This window comes from Lates calcarifer, linkage group LG10, assembly GCF_001640805.2.
Source record: "Lates calcarifer isolate ASB-BC8 linkage group LG10, TLL_Latcal_v3, whole genome shotgun sequence".
NCBI lineage: Eukaryota > Metazoa > Chordata > Actinopteri > Centropomidae > Lates > Lates calcarifer.
In genome coordinates this window covers 23,101,301-23,120,069 of record NC_066842.1, presented here as the reverse complement: position 1 = coordinate 23,120,069, position 18,769 = coordinate 23,101,301, and the positions used below count along the sequence as shown (strand labels likewise).

General features: G+C 40.4%; 1 protein-coding gene across 1 annotated transcript in view; it reads left to right on the top strand.

Moving 5' to 3' along the window:
* jph3b (junctophilin 3b) overlaps positions 1-18,769 on the top strand; it is a 46,774-nt gene that overhangs the window by 3,720 nt on the left and 24,285 nt on the right. The window contains exons 2-3 of the mRNA XM_018703592.2: positions 11,610-12,096; positions 14,428-14,793. Coding sequence (XP_018559108.1) covers positions 11,610-12,096; positions 14,428-14,793 — 853 coding nt within the window. The remainder of the gene's footprint in view (positions 1-11,609; positions 12,097-14,427; positions 14,794-18,769) is intronic.

The following is an 18,769-nucleotide window of genomic DNA, read 5'->3' as shown; positions in this document are numbered from 1 at the left end:
GTGAGTTGAGCAACAGAGCTGACAGTAGCATACATGCAGTTAAAGCCTTGTTACATAACTCTACAACTTGCAGGCTGTATGGACCACACACACTTAGTTCATTTTCAGAGCAGCCTGATAAAATCCGCAGACCAGACTGGTATGAGGGGTTGAATCAGGACAAAGAAAAAGAAGTCGGCTTGAGAGATAACCAGACAGATGGGTGGACGGACAGACAGAGGGAGGGGAAGATGGATCGACAGATGTACAGACTGATGGATGAATGGATCAGTTAAATGATGAACAGATAATGGAAAGATGGCTGGTTGGCTGGATGGATGATTATCATGATTTCGATGAGAGATACTCTCTAATCAGGGGATGAGTGAAGTCATTACAGAAAGAAAGGGGAAGATAAAAATGGACAGCAGAAAAGACAAAGAAGTGATAAGAAAACCTCCTAGAGAGGGTCGAGTGGCAGATAGAAACACTGTAGCTCTGTGAAGTTTTTGAACCCACATACTGTAAATGCAGCAGAGATTGGCCTAGTTATGAGTGTTTATCTAGCTCCAACAGTACACAGTGTCCTTAATGAAACAGCATGCATTTGTCTTGTCAACATAATTATGAAGCAATTAAATATGTCAAAAGGTTTTTAATAGAAAGAGTAACTGATCAATGAAAACACAAGATCGTAATAAATATCCTCAAATAATCTCTTAAAAATAATAATTATGTATTGCCAGGATAAATCTTACCTTGCTATGGCTGAGAAGATTAACATGTCGCTTTGTAGTAATTTTCACAATGGCACATTTTCTGCCCATGATTATCTTTCAGCTCTGCACTAATTTAGTCCCTTTTCACACTGTATAAGTTTCTGTGTTATTTACCTGGCATTAGATAACCTGCTCCAGAGCGCAGCTTGTGTAAAGCCTACAGGGAGAAGAAATTTCCAGAGCGGTATTCAGTCTTGGTATGACAGGGGAAAAACACTGGGACCAACTGTTGTCTGTAAAAATTGTTCTCCTAACTGGTAATTTAATTAGGAAGAGTATATTTCAGATTCAGCAGATTGGACCCTTTAAACTAGTGTAATTAATTTCTGGCCATGAGGAGGCAGAGCGAGTCCAAAACAGACTTATTGTTCTTACTTTTTATTAGCTCAAAAACATATTATGACTAACATGTTACCAATAACACCTATAGTTTTTTTTTTTTTTTTTTTTTTTTTTTTTTAATATTCCCTTTACCTACAACAACAATAGCATTTGGAGATGTGTTGACGAATTTTGCCATTAGCTCATTGTTAGCTTTGTCTGCCATCTTGCACTGAGCAGCCAGCATATCATGGTTTTTGTGCTGCTGAAGGAAACACTTTCTTTTTAGTTCTATTTGAGCACTACTCAGAAAAATATATGGTTCTTTTGTTGCTAGATGTTTTAATGTCTTGTTAGCTAACCTTGTCTGCCACCTTGTTGGCAGCACCCAGGATACAGCAGTTTTCTGCTTGATATGGCATTACCATTAATCCATCCATCCATTATCTATATCACTTATCCTTAAGGGTCGCAGGGGGGCTGGAGCTACTCTTGTTTTTTGGTCTTTTTTTGTTTGTTTGTTTGTTTGTTTTAGTAATTTAAGAGTTACCATAGAAAATAATTTTATCAGCTGCTCTCTCATGTATATACTGCACATTTGTCCTGCATAGATAAAAGAGCCATGAAAGCCATAATATTCATGATATCAACATAAATAACAATAAGGACTGAGAAACTATAAGCTAGCCCTGTTTTTAATGAACAAAGGTCTCTTGTCAGTTTTTTTGGATTTGGATGTACTTGAATTTAAATACAGTAATACAGTGCTGCAACATGTGAGCGCTTAAATAATGACAGGTAAATACAAGCCAGAGTAAAACTGCCCCACCTTTATGCATTACTAAATAATGGGCATCAGCTGTCTGGAGCTTTTGTCATCACATATTAAGACTGTGTGATTGTGAAATTAAAATGAAAAAAACATAAATAAATAAAAGAATGTGATGTTGAATATGTCTAAATGCCTCTAGCACTCTGAAATAAACTCTGCCATGAAGAGGTCATAGTTCTGTAAGTGGTCATCTGATATGGAGCTGAGCATAGGTTACCCTCAGATTAAAGCTGACAGTCTACCTTCGCAACCTCTGGGTCTGTCACGTCCAAAGCAATAAGAGTCAGGAGCCAAAACATCCAGAGATGTTGTGCTGCCTATGACTTTTAGAATACACTGTGCACTTTCAGAGCCAGCTATCTTTCCCACAGTCAGGTCTAAAGTTGTCCCACTCTCCCTTCCAACTACACAACACTTCCTGATGCTATATTTCTAGGAAACTTTCCTCCTTTATCTTATTCCTGCAGTATGGCTTTTTGTTCTTCTCCTGTGTTTGCTAGCATCCCTCTCTACTCTCCTCCCACCTCTCTCTTTCCTCCCTCGCTTCACTGCATTATCACGGAGCTGCTCTGTACAGTAGGGTTTCCATAGCAACGCTCACCGACATGCAGCGGGTCAGCGTGTCACAGGGGGACTCAGTGTTCCTCGCTGCTATTGGCTGCTCAGCCGGCTCTACTGGGCTATGATTGGCTGGCTTGGCCTTCCGGGCTAATTGTTTACTGAGATGAAGAGCTAAGCTGACTGATTACCAACCACACACACTCACACCCAGAGAGAAAGAGAGCAAGTGATCATTTTAGTGAGAAATGAAGTGAGTCACAAAAGGAGAGGCAGAGATTACAACTGTCACTGTGTACAACAGCGGTAACAGCTAAAGATTACACCAGCAGTGATTGCTGTGTCTGACTAGCTAATACACCACACACAGTGCCAAACACACACACACACACACACACACACTGACTTAAAAATCCCCTGTTCCACCCTATGTAAAGGCAAAATGTTATTGAGAAGAGAAACAATGTGAGCATTTATATCAAGTCACATCCAGTGACAGATGCTTCATGACATGGGGCTTATGACAGCTAAGGAGTGTACTGGAACCTCACTCCTGTCCCCCAGCTGTTGGCAACTGTGCGACAACATTACAGTTGTCCTACATAAACATATCTTGCTAGCTCGCTAAGCGCTATCAGCACAGTAATTATTCCAACTCTGACCGTGTTACGTAAGCTGACTGAAGTCTCTTCTCATGTTTAAATGCACCCAGCAACTAAATAAAATCACAACTGCGATAGGTGTTTTTTACTTGAAGCGAGAAGCCAAATGAAGTCAAAAGCCTGCTTCCCTTGGACTGTATTTGAGAGAATTTATTTGCAGCCTGTTTGAGTGTGTGGGAGGAAACTCTTCAACTAACAGTACCACTCTGTTTTCTGTCATCCTCTAACTAAGACGTGTTCCTCTGGATCGCTCGGCTATGCATGTGGTTGGTTTATATCTGCAAGTATTGCGTATCATTTTTTAAGTAGCTTGTCAAGATGTTCAATACATTGTGTCGTGCTTTCAAGACAAAATTATCTTATACAAGACGTAGACATGAGGTCAGAATCCCAGGCCTCAGTTATACTCCCTTGTGGACGTGCATTTGCAGTTGGTGCTCTTGTACTGTAGCGGCAATGCAGACTTTTTGCAACAAATTGGAGTATGCAGATATCCACACAGAGCCTCATTTACACCCATGTGATGACAGGAAATTATGTGACTCGGACCACAGCGGACCCTCGCATACTTGCAAAAGCGGAAAGTAAAAGGCCTCTATTATACTGCCTTGCGGTTCTTACCATGTTTTCTAATGAGCTTGGAGGACAGCATGTGCAATTAGTACCCTTGTAGCATAGTGGCCATGCGGACACAACAAATTGGAGGGTACACAGACGTCTGCGCTCCGAGCCTCATGCACACGCTCTGATGAGCACGTGGACCTTAGTGGATCCTCGCATACTTGCAGATGCGTGAAGTACAACACTAGCTTAACATTAGCTTCAGACAAACCAGTGGGCCTAGGGTTCAAGTCCCTGCTAACAGCAAACATGAGCACTGCTGTATGTCCTCAGCATAACAGTATGTACCTAGGTCCTGGGAGTCAGTGACTCTGCTGATGTACATGCAGGTTTCTATCTATTCCAATTTTATGCACATATCAAAAGCTCCAATTAAAAAAAGTATTCATGCTTGCTGAGGTGAAACTTGCATATGATAAAACAAAATGCAACAACGTGTGGTCACTCAAGCTTCCACTCCACTAAAGAGACTTAAACTAGCAGCAGGTGACAACACAAGGTCTTAATTTGAGGACAAGGTAACTTCCTCAAATTAATACATGAAACAAACATAAAGTGCAGATTCCATCACATTCTCTACATGTGTGTGGCTTGACTGGCACCCTTATACATTTAATTTCACCCTCTCTTTCTGCTTTGGTTTAGTGGCACCCAACTGGAGACTTAGTGCCTTGAGTTGCTTCTCTTAATATGGCCAACTCCTAATATTCACAACAACAATGGATGCAGACGCACATTAATTCACATTTTCTTTTGCTGATTTCCTGGAAAATCTACTCTAAATATAGATGGAAACCTGACTAATGTATCTGTATTGGTTGACTGCTTGGTCTTTTCTAGCTGGTGCAGACACTATTGTTACATTACTGGTCTTTATATATCTATCTATCAATGAGTATGTGATCAATAATGTTGACAAACTTGACTGACACATCATCATGTTGAAAAATAGGCCTATTCCAAATAGTGTAATGTCCATGTCGCCAACTATGCCTTCATTAATCAGATGGACATAGAGCACAAAGCTATATTCCATCATTGCTCAATCATAATACACAGTAATCTGTCTGTCAAATCCAGTGTGCTGTAGCTAAATGCTGACTTTACTCTGTTCCAGATGATCCTGTTAAGCACTTTGCCTGGTGTGGATCCCTCTGTAGTTTGTGCAGTTGCTGAACTTGCCTTGTATTGGAATCTTAATCTGAGAGAAACAGTAGATCATTTCCACTGTGGTGTTAAAGCACTGATGTGCAGGTCCTGCCTTTCCAAATTTATTCTTTGGTTAGTTTATTTCCTATGTTTATCGTTTCACCTAACATTATTCTTAATTGTTGTCTTTGTGCTTCTTTTACTTGCCTGATTTTTTCTTATCAGACTTGTTACTCTGCCATGCTGCTAATTTAAATTTCACAGTCAGGCCATCATTGTAATTATGCCTGTCTTTTTTTTTGATGGTCTTATTTACAGTGTTTTAAGTTACATGTGAAGATTAACTCCTTGTGGAGTTTTGCACCTCTGCAAGTGCTATGGTGCAGTGTTTTTGTGAGTGAACCCCTGAGTTTTTTGTTTTTTTTTGTAAAAAAGGTCCACAGGTCACCTTTAAATCCATCCTCAGTACTTGGTTAACTTGTAGATGCAATGCACAACTGCTCTAGCTGTTCTTTTAGTAGAATTGTTGCTCTTTGTTGAGGCACTATGACAGTAGGTGATCAAGTACAATATATAAGGTGTATGAGGAGTTTGTTTTCATGCAGATGCTTTTTATGGCCTTCCACCTGATGTTCTTGGTCGTGTTTTTAGATTTTGTTTTCATAGGGATTTTATACGAAATGAAGACAACCCAGTTGTACTTGGAAAAAGCTGTTTGTGTTTACAAATAATAGCTGAACCATAATACACTAAAAGGTCATTAAAACAGGGAAAAAAAAAAACAAAAAACGTAGGTTACAAAATGACAAACAGATGTGGACATTTTGATGGGTTAGCATCATGGGTCTTTTCATGATTTTTTTTTAGCAGATAAATAATCCTCAAATGGCAATCTGAGAGACTCAGACAGGAAAGGGGCCCAAGCAAAATCTCTTAAACGGATAATGGTCCCACACAGTGATTTACACAGGCAGAGGTTTAGCTTTGAACTGACTTTCCTTGCTTTCAGTGTTCAGCGATTTGACCGTAGTTTAGCTTATCTGTAGGCAAGCCTTTCCAGCGTGTGTGCCATGTGTGTGTCTGGCAGATATGCAGCTGTTAATCCTGCCTGTCTGTATTGCTTGTTGCCTGTCACTTGTCTTGTCTACCTGTCTTTAGTTACCATATGTCTCTCCTTTTCTTTCCTTTTGCCTGCGTTAACTGTTGCTTTTCTCCCCAGATGATGTGTCTGATTGTCTGATGATTATCTGGGCTGTCCCAGCAAATTTGTTACTGAATCTCTTTGTTTTCTTACACTACAAAATGCAGCTCTTTACAGTAAGTCCACTGGTAGTCAGGGGTACACATGTACACACTAACACTAATGTGTAGTTGACCAGATTGACCTCTTTTCTCCCAAAAGAATTTCACATTATAGCCACATGACAAGAAATAGTGACACATAACCTGTAAATGGTGAGGTCAAAGATCCACCTCCAGTGTTCAGATATGTCACTGAGCTTTGTTTTTGTTTTTTTTTCAGAGCCATTGTAAATACGCACCTCCTCCACCACCACAATAACCCCACTCCAGGCTTTAGCTTATGTAATGGGAGTGGTTTGATGTTTGTAGTGAGGATTAGCAGTGCTGTCTGAAACATGAAAACTCTGAAATATCTATCTTGGAAGTGTGCCCTGCACCGCTGCTGATACAGTGTGAACTAGACCTACTAATGAGAGCGTCTGCTTGGGAACCATTTGGGATGTCATAATACTGCAACCTTTCTAAAACTCGAGATTTTTAGGGAATGTATGAAAATGAATACTGGTGGAGGAAGATTAAAAAAGTGTATTTTAAGAGTATTTTAATGTTTTTTTCATCCCAGTGTTTTATTATTATTTTTAAATTCTGTGTGGTTTGCCACTGTTAGCCAGTAAGGATGAGTTGTTGTACCAATACTGATAAACTGAGATGTCGGGGGAAGAGTTTTACAGGTTTATTTCTAAGTCAAAAGGAGGGTCCAAATAAAATAAACATTTAACATAATATGGTTTAACCCATTTCCACACCCCAGTCATTTATAACAGTCCCTTATTCTTTATCATTATTATTACTACTACTGAGGCTTGCACAAATGATCTAAGACATAAAGAAAAAAATATCAGCATTATTAATTATTCATAAAATAACAAATCTCAACTCTTACACAGACCATCGTGCTCAGTGCTTTCTCTTTCTTGCTGTTGTGCCTTACAAATGAATATTTTGAGGCAATAATATAGAAGCACGTGAGCCTCAAACTTTGACTGCTGTGGGACTAGTGACTGAATTGTGAAGCCTTGTCATCACAATAATGAATAGTACTCCAGTAAAAAAAAAAAAGGGGGATACTTTTAAGAGAGAAAAAGAGTTTAAACAAACAAGTAGAATTTACAGATTTTGACAAGTGTCTCCCAGTGTTGTATCCTTAGAACGTAAAACACACCCTGAGAGACAGATGGTTTTTAACCTAGAAACAGAGAACAGACGCGCACATTTGTTAAAGAGACAATTATGAATTCAGCCGGGGGGTTGGCGCGTGATCAAATTGCTGTGCCTCTGTGATGTTTCCACAGCTTTGATCTCTCTGCGTAAACTCTTTCCGTGCCGTTGCCTTGTGCTCGCAGTAGCCCCGGCCAGGGTTATAGGCCCATATGATTTGAGAGCACTTCCTGTTGGCCTCAAGGCAGAATCAGTGAAATCGTTTTGGCATGTGAGTTGTGAAGCGGATTCTCCCCACAACTGTAGGCCTGTGGGGTTGAGGCCTTTATATATCCAGAAATCAGTTTTTTCAGTGCATTTGTGACAGGCTCACAGTGAATGTGGCATGACGGGGATAACCCAATCTGCACGTCTCTCTTGTCAGAGAGCAGGTGAGAGTGTTTTTTTTTTTTTTTTTTTTACCTGACTGTATAAAACTCTGTACCTCACTCTGGCAGATGCTTATGATTTCTAGGATTTCTATGTCATGAACTGATTTCACATAAAAACTGTGAATTGGTTTTATTTCAAAGGAAAGTCACTACCTAGTGCCTGCTTCACAGACTGTATTTTTCAGCACCATGGAGAGCGACAGGCAGACACTGGAAAAGCAGTGTAGTGCCCCACTGAATATTTTGTTTACTCAGGCATTACTGATTGAGGGTGGTATATGCTTCCAAGAAATCATGAAAAAGCAAAAACCCACACACTGCTTCACCATATTCATTCACTCACACACAGTTGCCAGTTTCTCAGGAACACCTAGCTAAAACTAATGCAGTCTGATACAACAACCCTGCAATAAGTCCTGCCTTCCTGAAGGTTGCAATGCTCAGTTTTTCTTTCAAGAGTTTTAGAGAGGTGTTAATTCAACTTCATGGTCATTTTGGAGGCTTGTTTGTTTGTTCCTCTGTTGAACCGGATTGTGTTACACTGAGAAGTGTTTCTACAATTTACAGTGAATTTTACAGCATTTGTATTGAGAGGGCAAAATATTAGCATCACTGTGCTGACTAACACTTAGGATAGTTTACAAATGAGGGACAAATGTTTGTAAAATAGTCACAAATAGTGTATTTTACTTATTTTAGAATGATCTTTAGACAGCTATAAAACAACCATACAGTATTTAACAAAGTATTGACATTTGCAGTGATCCAATTGCAAACTACATGCTAAATACATACAGTATATACTCAAAGAGATGCTGATCTTTATAGTATACTGCTTTTGCAGTTAATATACTAGAGATCCACATACTTGACGGTTTAATAGTAACAAGAAATGACATAATAATACAACAAATCAAAATGTTACAAAGTGTTACAGGGACAGTTCATCATTTTGGGAAATACATTCTTTCTGAGAGTCACATGGGAAGACTGATATGACTCTCATGTCTGTACGGTAGATAGAGTTACATCCATGGGCTGGCTAGCCTGGCTATATTCAAAGGTAACAACACTATATGTAGGTTACTGGCCTGGTTATTTCTGTGCCAGGAGCGATGACTTCCAGGATTCTCCACTGGTTGGCAACTTCAGTGATAACAAGACATCAGAAAATAGTCCCACAACCCTCCTGTAAAATACGTAATGAGATTTACAGCTGCAGGTCTTGTGGACTTTGTTGCCTTTGGACAAAGCCAAGTTAGCCCTGTTTTCTGTTGTTCGGCTAAGCTAAGCTAACTGTCTCCTAGCTCCTGCTTCATATTTGCTGCACAGATGTGAAACACAAAAAGAGAATGCAAAATGCTTTACACAAATATTTGGTTGTTTTCACTCTCTGGGGTTTTTATGGCGCTCTTTCACCACAATTCATAGTTTAGTTTTTGCTTAATATTTTTTCCAGATGTGAGCAGCTCTTCCATTTCTGTTGTGCACTGCATTGTGGGAGAGTACAGTACATCAAACCCCCCTTAAAAATCAATATTTTTTGTATGCATACTTGTCACTTTCAGCCCTTTTGTGTAGTACAGTAGAGTGTTTCTCGTTGTAAAGATAAACTTTTCTGCATTCTCATCTACATAAATGATGATTTTACCTCTCTTCTCCACTGTCACCACAAACACTCTCATACAGAAACACAGGTGATGCTCTCTCGATCTCTGTATACACTGGACTGTCTCTTATGTTGTCCCCTTCTCAGTCTCCTGCTCAAGCATGCTGGCGGCCATTTAATGAAATGGTAATCTCGCTGCGCTGTTGCACAGGTGTTTGTTTGTGAGTGTGCATGTGTGTTCTTTGATCTTTCTGTCATATGGTCGTACAGCTGTGTACTGACATGATTACAAAGGCCTGGCCAGATGTGCTGGCCAGCTGTCTATGACACAGACTGTTACTGTTTGCGTGCCTGTGTATGAGGAGGCAGCATATCATCTTAATGACAAAGGCTGGTTCAGAATCAACACCACTTCAAGTATTTTAAAAGCACTGCATGTGCTTGTTGTGCCCGTGTGAGTGTCTTAGAACGTAAGCAAGAGCACGATTGGCTCATGCGATTGGCTTCATTCAGCACTTCCCACTTCACTGACACTTGAGCCCACAAGGGAAATGTTTGTGTGTGTTTGCGAGAGAGAAGGAGAATGTGGTTGCAGTCCTTATATGGTCATGTAGTTTGGTTAGAGCGAATGCGTTTGCTACAGAATGAATCAGAGTGCTGTTACATCAGAGGTACGGGCAGGCGGGATGGATCACTTGCACTCCAATTGGAACACACACTTCCGTTTGAGTGTGTGTGTGTGTGTGTGAGAGAGAGAGAGAGGAATGACGGAAACACACACACACACTCAGATGCCCTACTTTTTGGCAATACGGAGATGTAAGGACTATTATGCAGCAGTGAGTGCGGGTAGTGCAGACATGTTGTGAATGAATGGGGATGGATGGAGTGGCAAGAGGAAGCCACTCCCAGTACTACTCCTCAACTTATTACCTTCTCACTGTTCTGGGTTGTCATAACTAATGATCCTGCCACTAGGCCGCTGGCATGAAATCTGCACTAGCAGTAAGTAGGGAGGAAAAAATAGCAATTAAATGTTCTTTACATTGATCAAAGATGTATATTCATTTGAAAGAAGTTATTTCTGTATGTAGGCTGATCTCATCCGTACTTATCAGCATTATTCCGTTGCTACTTTCCATGGGTGCAGCCAGGTCGGAGTCTGACTATGTAGGAGGATAACATTCCGTAAGCTCTGATTGGAGGACTGTTTCTCTAACTGGCTAACAGAGACGTCTTAGCAAAACACCAGGGTACCAGCAGGTTTGTCTCCCTTTTGAAGTTGTGTAGATTACAAAGTTTGCATTAATTTATCCGTATGAAAGTGGTGGTAACTTTTCTCAAATGTCCAATCAGTGGAGTTGTGCAAATGATTAACAATATCAAATTCAGCAAATTGTGTGGAAATATTGCTCTGCCTTTGTGTTCCCCAACACTTACCCCTACACTCACTTGCTGCTCTCTTAGTGACAAAGAACTTATTGTGGTTTTTGTACTACTTTTGTACCTACCTCTTAATACCGTCATGATGTCACGGCTATAGAAACCATCAATAATATACAGAAAAGCAGTATACTGCATCACAGACAGACATGTCATGTAGCCAGAATAAATGCCATTACTGAAGCAATGCTATAAAAACCCAATGAACACAATTTAATAGGTCTCTAAACACTGCAGCCACAGCTGAGCCACACACAAGCATCAATATTCACTCATAAAATGACATAAACAATAAAATAAAGATAAAAAGCATTTTACTCACAGAAACTGATGATTATTTGTAGAACTAAAAAATAAAAAACTGCTTCTGTTGAGCCCTAAAGCGCTAAAGAAATTCAACTGGGCAGACTCGACTATCAGTGTTAGCCTCCATGATGATAGAAAAGGAACTGAGACGCACAGATAACCTCTACAACAGTCATTGAGCGACTGTGGGTTGAAAAAACAGCTAGTAAGTCTATAAGATGTTTTAGGTTGTGGTTGTAGCTATAGACATTTGCTGACCATCCAATCAAATGACAGGGAAATGCCGATGTCATGGGAGGCCTACTAAATGGCCTCTATAAACGGACTGTAACCAAGAGGAAAGCTACGAGATGTGGAGAATAGACTATTGGGAACCATTTAATACATATAGTATTAATGGAAAAAACAATAAAATATTATTCAGAATCTGTATTAAATTTCTTCCTCTCTTTTTTCCAGGAACATTTCAGGGTCAGTGGGTTGGTGGGATGCGGCATGGCTACGGGGTTCGTCAGAGTGTCCCATACGGCATGGCGGCCGTCATCCGCTCTCCGCTCCGTACCTCCATAAACTCTCTCCGCTCTGGTTCTGAGCACAGCAATGGTACCGCTCTGCTGGACCGGACCGGAGCGGTGGTTCCTTGTCCTCCTCCCGTTCCTGGCACTCTGACCACCAGCGTCTCTATGTGCAGCACAGGAAGCAGCGGGAGCAGCCCCGCAGTGTCTCGTGGAGGTTTTGTGTTGATGGCACACAGCGAGGCTGAGCTGCTGAAGGGGAAGAGGAAAGGCGGGCTGTTCAGGAGGTCCATCCTGTCTGGGCTCAAGCTAAGGAAATCAGAGTCTAGGAGCTCTCTGGCCTCACAGAGATCTAAACAGAGCTCATTCAGGAGCGAGGCTGGGATGAGTACTGTGTCCTCTGCTGCATCTGATATCAACTCTACTATCAGGTAATAACAGGAGAAGATGATGAAGGGGGTGGGGTTGGACTCACTCTACTCCAGGTCAGGTAGCAGTATGGTCTACTAGTAAGTGATGTTGTCTTCAAACTGCTGGTCTAGAAGAAAATAACAAGAATACAATGAATTGGAAAAAACATTTTTCAAGCTCTGTATCGTGTAATGTCCATGGATGATTCACTACCTTACTGTTTACCTCTCATGCCAACATTCAGTGTCAGAGCTTGGAGTACTGCGAGTTTAGAAAGTCTGACTTTGCAGGAAACCACAGCCTTTTTACCAGCGGCACGGTGGTGCAGTGGTTAGCACTGTCGCCTCACAGCAAGTACGTTCTGGGTTTGAGCTGGGCTTGTTGGGTTTTTCTGTGTGGAGTTTGCATGTTCTCCCTGTGCCTGCGTCCACAGTCCAAAGACATGCAGGTTAGGTTAACTGGTGACTCTAAATTGCCCCTCGGTGTAACTGTGAGTGTGACTGGTTGTTTGTCTATGTTGGCCCTGTGATGAACTGGCGATTTTTCCAGGGTGTACCCCACCTCTCACCCAATGTCAGCTGGGATAGGCTCCAGCCCCCCTGCAACCCTTAACAGATAAGACGTATAGATAATGGATGGATGGATGGATCAGCTTTGGACATATAAAATCGTTGTGATAAAAGATTTTTGCAGAATCATCCAATATGACATTCTTGACTGTTTGAGTCAAAACCCTGCCTTGTTCTGCGATGAACAAAATTTGTACTCAGCATCACATAGAGAATTTCCATCCAGTTTAGGACAACCCAGCTCCCTCTTCCTCAAGTCTTCAAGTAATCAAGTCTCTTAGGCCCCAGCACCTTGTTTTATGCAGAAACATGTTAAAGCATGGATACATATCACAGTTTCAAGGCCATTTTGTTTGACTTTGGAACACTACATACTCTACTGGCTGACTTTGCACTCTTTACGCTGTCCCTTTGAAAATGAGTGAAAGAAGTATAAAGAACAAGCTAGTTACATAAGAGGAGCCTTCAGAGAGGAGTGTGTCATGAGAACAGTGTCATGAGGTAATAAAATGAAAGAAAGTAGGGAGAAAGGTGGAGTGTGAGGACAAGGAAGGATGAACTGTACTATGAAAGGGAACTGTCCTTCATCTGGAGGACATAGATTCAAGGCAACAACAAGCGATTGACCTACTTAAGTATTTTTCAAGTGGATTGGCATGCAGTCCAAAGTGGCCTATAGGTCAGAAAGTCAGTTTACTGGTCAGCTGGCTCAGTGCCTGGTAAAAAAAAAAAAAAAAAATCCTGGTTTTATGTTGTGTCACGCAGTGATAAGCCTGTTATCTTTGTCTCTCTGCTCTGCTGTTTTCCATTTTGATATTTTTTGACCAATCATATTGGACACACCAGATCAGAGACGTTCAGAGAGATGATGTCCTAGTGGTGCATCTGACTCACAAATGAAAAGTAAAAGGCTGTTTATTTCAGCATATAAACCACAGGCTTATTTGAGTCTAATGTGGTCAGTCAATCGTGTACCGTTGGAAATGCTCAGTGTCGAATTCCAGGTATACTGAATTGAGGTGGCTTATTTTTAAAGGCGCCAATTACTCAATGACAAGTGCCAGCAGCTCTTAACCTGTCTGTTGGCCAAGCTGACAGCAGCTTATCAGGTCTGACTAATTATTAGTGAGGCTGAAAAAGAGAGAAACTTCTAGATTTCTTTCTGTTTTGCTGCTGTAGACATGTATAGAAAACTTCATGTAAGTGTTCATGTATGAATACAAGATATGATACATCATTTATAATTCATTTTAATGTAATGAATTACAATAAATCACTTACTAACAGATGTGTTAGTTTTTTTTTTTTTAAATCATTTTATAGTGCATATCATGAGAATTATAAGCATATCTTAGTGGTAAATCTTACACTTGGCCAGTGAAAAATAAAGAGGCAACTTGCAAGCCTGAATTCTTGGATTTGATCCTGAATCTCTGATTGACATAGATGTTTACTCTTACGTCTGGATGTTGTGCTCTGTAGAATTATTCATAAATAGTTCAACATTTTGGAAAATGTCCTTAAAGATTAATATCAATTTTAGATCCATTTGTATCAGTGAAGTTGCCAGGTTTGGTACAAAAGACAAAAGCAAATCCTGGACTCACTGACCTCATGTGGCAACCGATGCTATTGGCAGGGATGCTGCACAGAAGTGATGGGCAGGTGGTGGTAGAGTTCTCCTAAAGTACCTGTCAGCCAAACTTGTTGTGGTTCTTCTCAAAGCTTGTTATACTCGATTGAGTACGCCAGCCAAACCAATGTAACCTTTCACCTTTCTAGTCTCGGAGATGCAGATGCAGAGTTGGCTGTTGCTGACGATGATGTGGATGCCACGGCAACAGAAACCTACTGTGGAGAGTGGAAGAACGACAAACGGACGGGATTCGGTGTGAGTCAGCGTTCCGATGGGCTGCAGTATGAGGGGGAATGGCTCAGCAACAAGCGCCATGGCTACGGTTGCACCACGTTTCCTGATGGAACGAAAGAGGAAGGGAAGTACAAGCAGAACATCCTGGTCAGCGGGAAGAGAAAGAACCTGATCCCCCTGCGGGCTAGTAAGATCAGAGAGAAGGTGGACCGAGCTGTGGAGGGAGCACAGAAGGCAGCCGACATCGCTCGACAGAAGGCTGAGATTGCTCTGTCAAGGTAATGGCTTTATGGTGTTTTGTGAATGAGTCCATTGAATGAGAGTTTTTCATTGTTGCACTCTTAATGAGTAATAACTAAGTCAGTAACTTTTTCTGAACTTTAACTTTTGATTGGTGCTAAGTTAATAGTTATTATCATAGAGAAATTCTGAAAACCAAGTTTTTAGAGACTTGCTTCAAAGAACACACGGCACTGAGGAAGCATATGAAATGTGAGATTGAAATTATTGTTTGAATTGGTTTGATAATTTGGACTGAATTAGTATTTCATTTTACGTCATTCATTCAGCCTGACATTTAACTCATGTTAGCCATTTTTTGTTTGGAGTGGGGTCTTATTCTGTTTTTCCCATTGATGATACTGAAGTTGCAGTAGTGATCGGTGAAAAGAAATAGCTTGGTTTAGCAGTTGTTATTGCTATAAGTCATCTATGATGACCTGTACAGCTTGGACAGGGTGTGCCTGTTAATTCTTTTGAAGCACTGATACAGTCTGATCATACTGTATATGTTCCCACTGCTGCCATTCAACTGTCAGCACCTCACCTGCCATAATCAGTATTTATGAGCAATCAAACCATTTCTTCACTGTTGCTGTTTGTGACTCTTTCACTAATGCTAATTACACTGTGGCTTCATGTAATTTACAGACTCAGGGTCACATGACTATCCCCTTATCTCTTTCTCTACAACTCTAACACTCCATCTCATTATCTCTCTTTCTCTCTTATCTCTGTTTGTGTGTTATACCAGTGTCCACACCCCACTGATGACTTGTATTTATCTGAATCATTGGGGAAGATGGCTCTGCCTGTAAACACTTGTGGATGGCCCTATTTCACATTATAATTGAGATCAATGACAGATTAAGAACAGGATTAAGGTTAAGGTGAAAGTAGGGTTAAGGAGGTTATGGTACAAGTGAAACAGCAAGCGAAGCGAGACCGTCTGGAGCTGTTAAGACTCTGATGAAGCTGCTCGGCTGAATGGAAATGAGAACCTGCTCTCATTATAACTCTGCTCATTCAACTAAAACAATGAGCACAGTTGGGGTTATGATGTTAATGGGCGTGCCCTGACCTTCTTTACAGCAGCAAAAAACTTTTGGACAGGAATATAAAGCAAGAATTTTTGTTTTTCAGCCCAGGACTGAAAGCTGAAATTAATTAGCTGTCCTGGGACCTGTAGTCATGGATACACATTGATACTCTTGTCATGTGGAGACCCATCAGAAGTAGGCCTATGACCCATTTTGGTCCCAGACCTTGTTGTTTATGGGATTGAGGTTATAGGACCACGGATACAGTGGTTCCACGGCAGTAGCTGCTGTTTTTCAAATGTAATTTGTAGATTGACGTTGTACAGCAAGGGTTAGATAAAAAATTAGAATCAATACAAACAGTTTGGATAACATTACACCATTCAGATTACTCCAGAGATACAAACTGAGTAAGGCAATTTGTATGAATCCTATTACACAGTTAAATTTATATCCTGTAAAAGATTATTTGTTTCAGTCCATTCTGAAAAGTAATACAGAGGGTCATCAGTAAATGTCTGTCTTAGTTCTTCAGTGGCTGGAATGGATTTAAGCAGTATTTCCCTGACACCATACCAAACACCCTGAAAGGTCTAAAATCTGAGAAAAGTAATCTGATGTGATGTATGTTTTTTTAAGACGCACACACAAGTTGTGGTCTAAGGTTAGAGAACCAGGCTTGTAAACAGAAATGTAAACACACACAAGTTGTGGTTTTATGGGTAGTTAGCTGTTATCCCCTGCCTCCAGTATAGCAAAGCTAAACTAACTGTCTCCTAGCTCTAGGTACATACTTAACAGACAGAAATGAGAGTGATTTAGGTCTTCTCATCTAACTTTTGGCAAGAAAGTGAAATAAATACCAAATAAATACCAAAAAAAAAAAAATACCAAACTGTTTGTTTAAGGTGTCATTGGCAGGTGTGTAATACAGATTACAGCTCTAAGACAAACTTTACAAATTCTGAAAATGTATTCTTCTACAAGAAAATTATCCTGAATGTCCTTGGACACATATATACTGTATATATGTGGCTTAGAACTCTGATATGATTTTTTCCTCCATTTAGGAATTTTGTAGTCTTTTTTTTTTTTTGTCTGACCAGCCTTGGTTTGCGAGAACTTAGATTTTATTTTTACTTGTTACTTTGTTATATCATGGTGTTAACCCTGCAGCTAGAATAATCCTAAATCTGTAACTTGAATTTGTAACACTCAACAACGGAAAGCGAGCAGATACTATAACTTCAGTGTTTTCCAGGAAGACACCCAGCCTCACAGCACCAATTTTGTCTCTACTGGGTTATGTTGTACAACAGGTACAGTGCGGAGAAAGAGAGATGTGAGCAACAATTGGGATAAATGGCTGCAGAGTGAAGGCAGCCTCAGACAGTGGATTAGTGTTACTGTGTTTAGTGAGTGAAGTGGTTGTCTGAAAAGAGGTTAGGTTTACCATTAGAATGAACAGTTGACCTTGGAACAAATCAGTGATGTTGCACACTGACATTATTTTCAATAACTGTAACTTATGCACAGTATATGTATAGTATGTGTATATTTTGCATGTGTAGAGGGGAGGTTTGGATCCTGTTTGCGTGTATTCAGGAGTAGATCACCTGTTTACTACAGGTATCAAGGCTTAGATGGTTGAGTTTGCTAAAATGGCGAAACACACCTAACACAAGAGAGCGACAAAGAAATACGGGAGATAAAAAAGAGGAAAGAGATGAAGAGACTGTAAAGTGGAATTAAGAGAGAAAAGAGAATAAGAGTGAGGCAGAAAAGGTAAGATAAAGAGAGAGAGAGAGTCGGACACTAAGAGGAGAAGAGAGGGAGAAAGAGAGAGAGGAGAGAGAGAGAGAGAGAGAGAGAGAGAGAGAGAGAGATTTCCGCATTATGCCAACAATGCTGGCAGGCAGCCTGAGACAGCAGAGAGGCTGAACTAGACGCACACACACACACACACACACACACACACACACACACACACACACACACACTCAAACCTGCTCCTCCTTATATGCTTATAAGCTTACTTGTGTACAATGTGAATGCAGCTGCTGAACATGCCTGTGTTTGTAGAGTGTGCATGCAAGAGGATACATGAGCTGAATCAGTGAAGATCCAATCCTATTAGGTGTGATGACAGTCTTCTGCTGAGGGCAGTATGACCAGAGTGCTACAGCTGCTCACCTAACTCATCTCACACTATTGATAAGTCACACACAAAAAGAAAGTAAGAGATAAAGACAGAAGGAAAAGTGACACAGAAGGTAAAGAACATATCAGTCACACAGTTGACATATCTCTCCCGTTGTAACACACCTGTAACCCACTGTAACGCTTAAGAGACTAAAGAGAACAGACTGTCATATATCACTACACCATGCCTGATGGGTAGACCACAGCTTTGTCACATGTTTACATATGCCTAAATATAATAGAAACAGCATGTGCTTATACACATTAATGACTGGGAGTGGCTAGCACTTTGTTTTGTTAACACTTTGCATCTTCTTTATTTTATCCATAACAGAACAAAAGCGTAAAAATAATAAGTTGTGGTTTTATAGTGTGGTTTTCACGCACTGGTCTATTTTTGGGGTTGCTTGTAATAACCTCCTGAAGTCTTGTCATTGTCATTAGGTTGGCAGGGAACTAGTGGAGATTTCTAAGTTGAAAATAACCACATATTTTTGTACCAATTAAACAACATATAATGTGTTGATTGGTGAGCTTTAGAAGTGCCAGTTGACAGATAACAGAATTTTTTTTTTTTTTTTACCTTAAGACAGAGCAATGCCAGCAGTTTCCCCCTGTTTCCAGGCTTTATGCTAAGCTTAGCTAACTGGCTGCTAAATTCATATTTAGGAAAGGTAGTATCACTCTCATGTAAATCTCAAACAGAAAGAAAACAGGAATATTTGTCTGATTA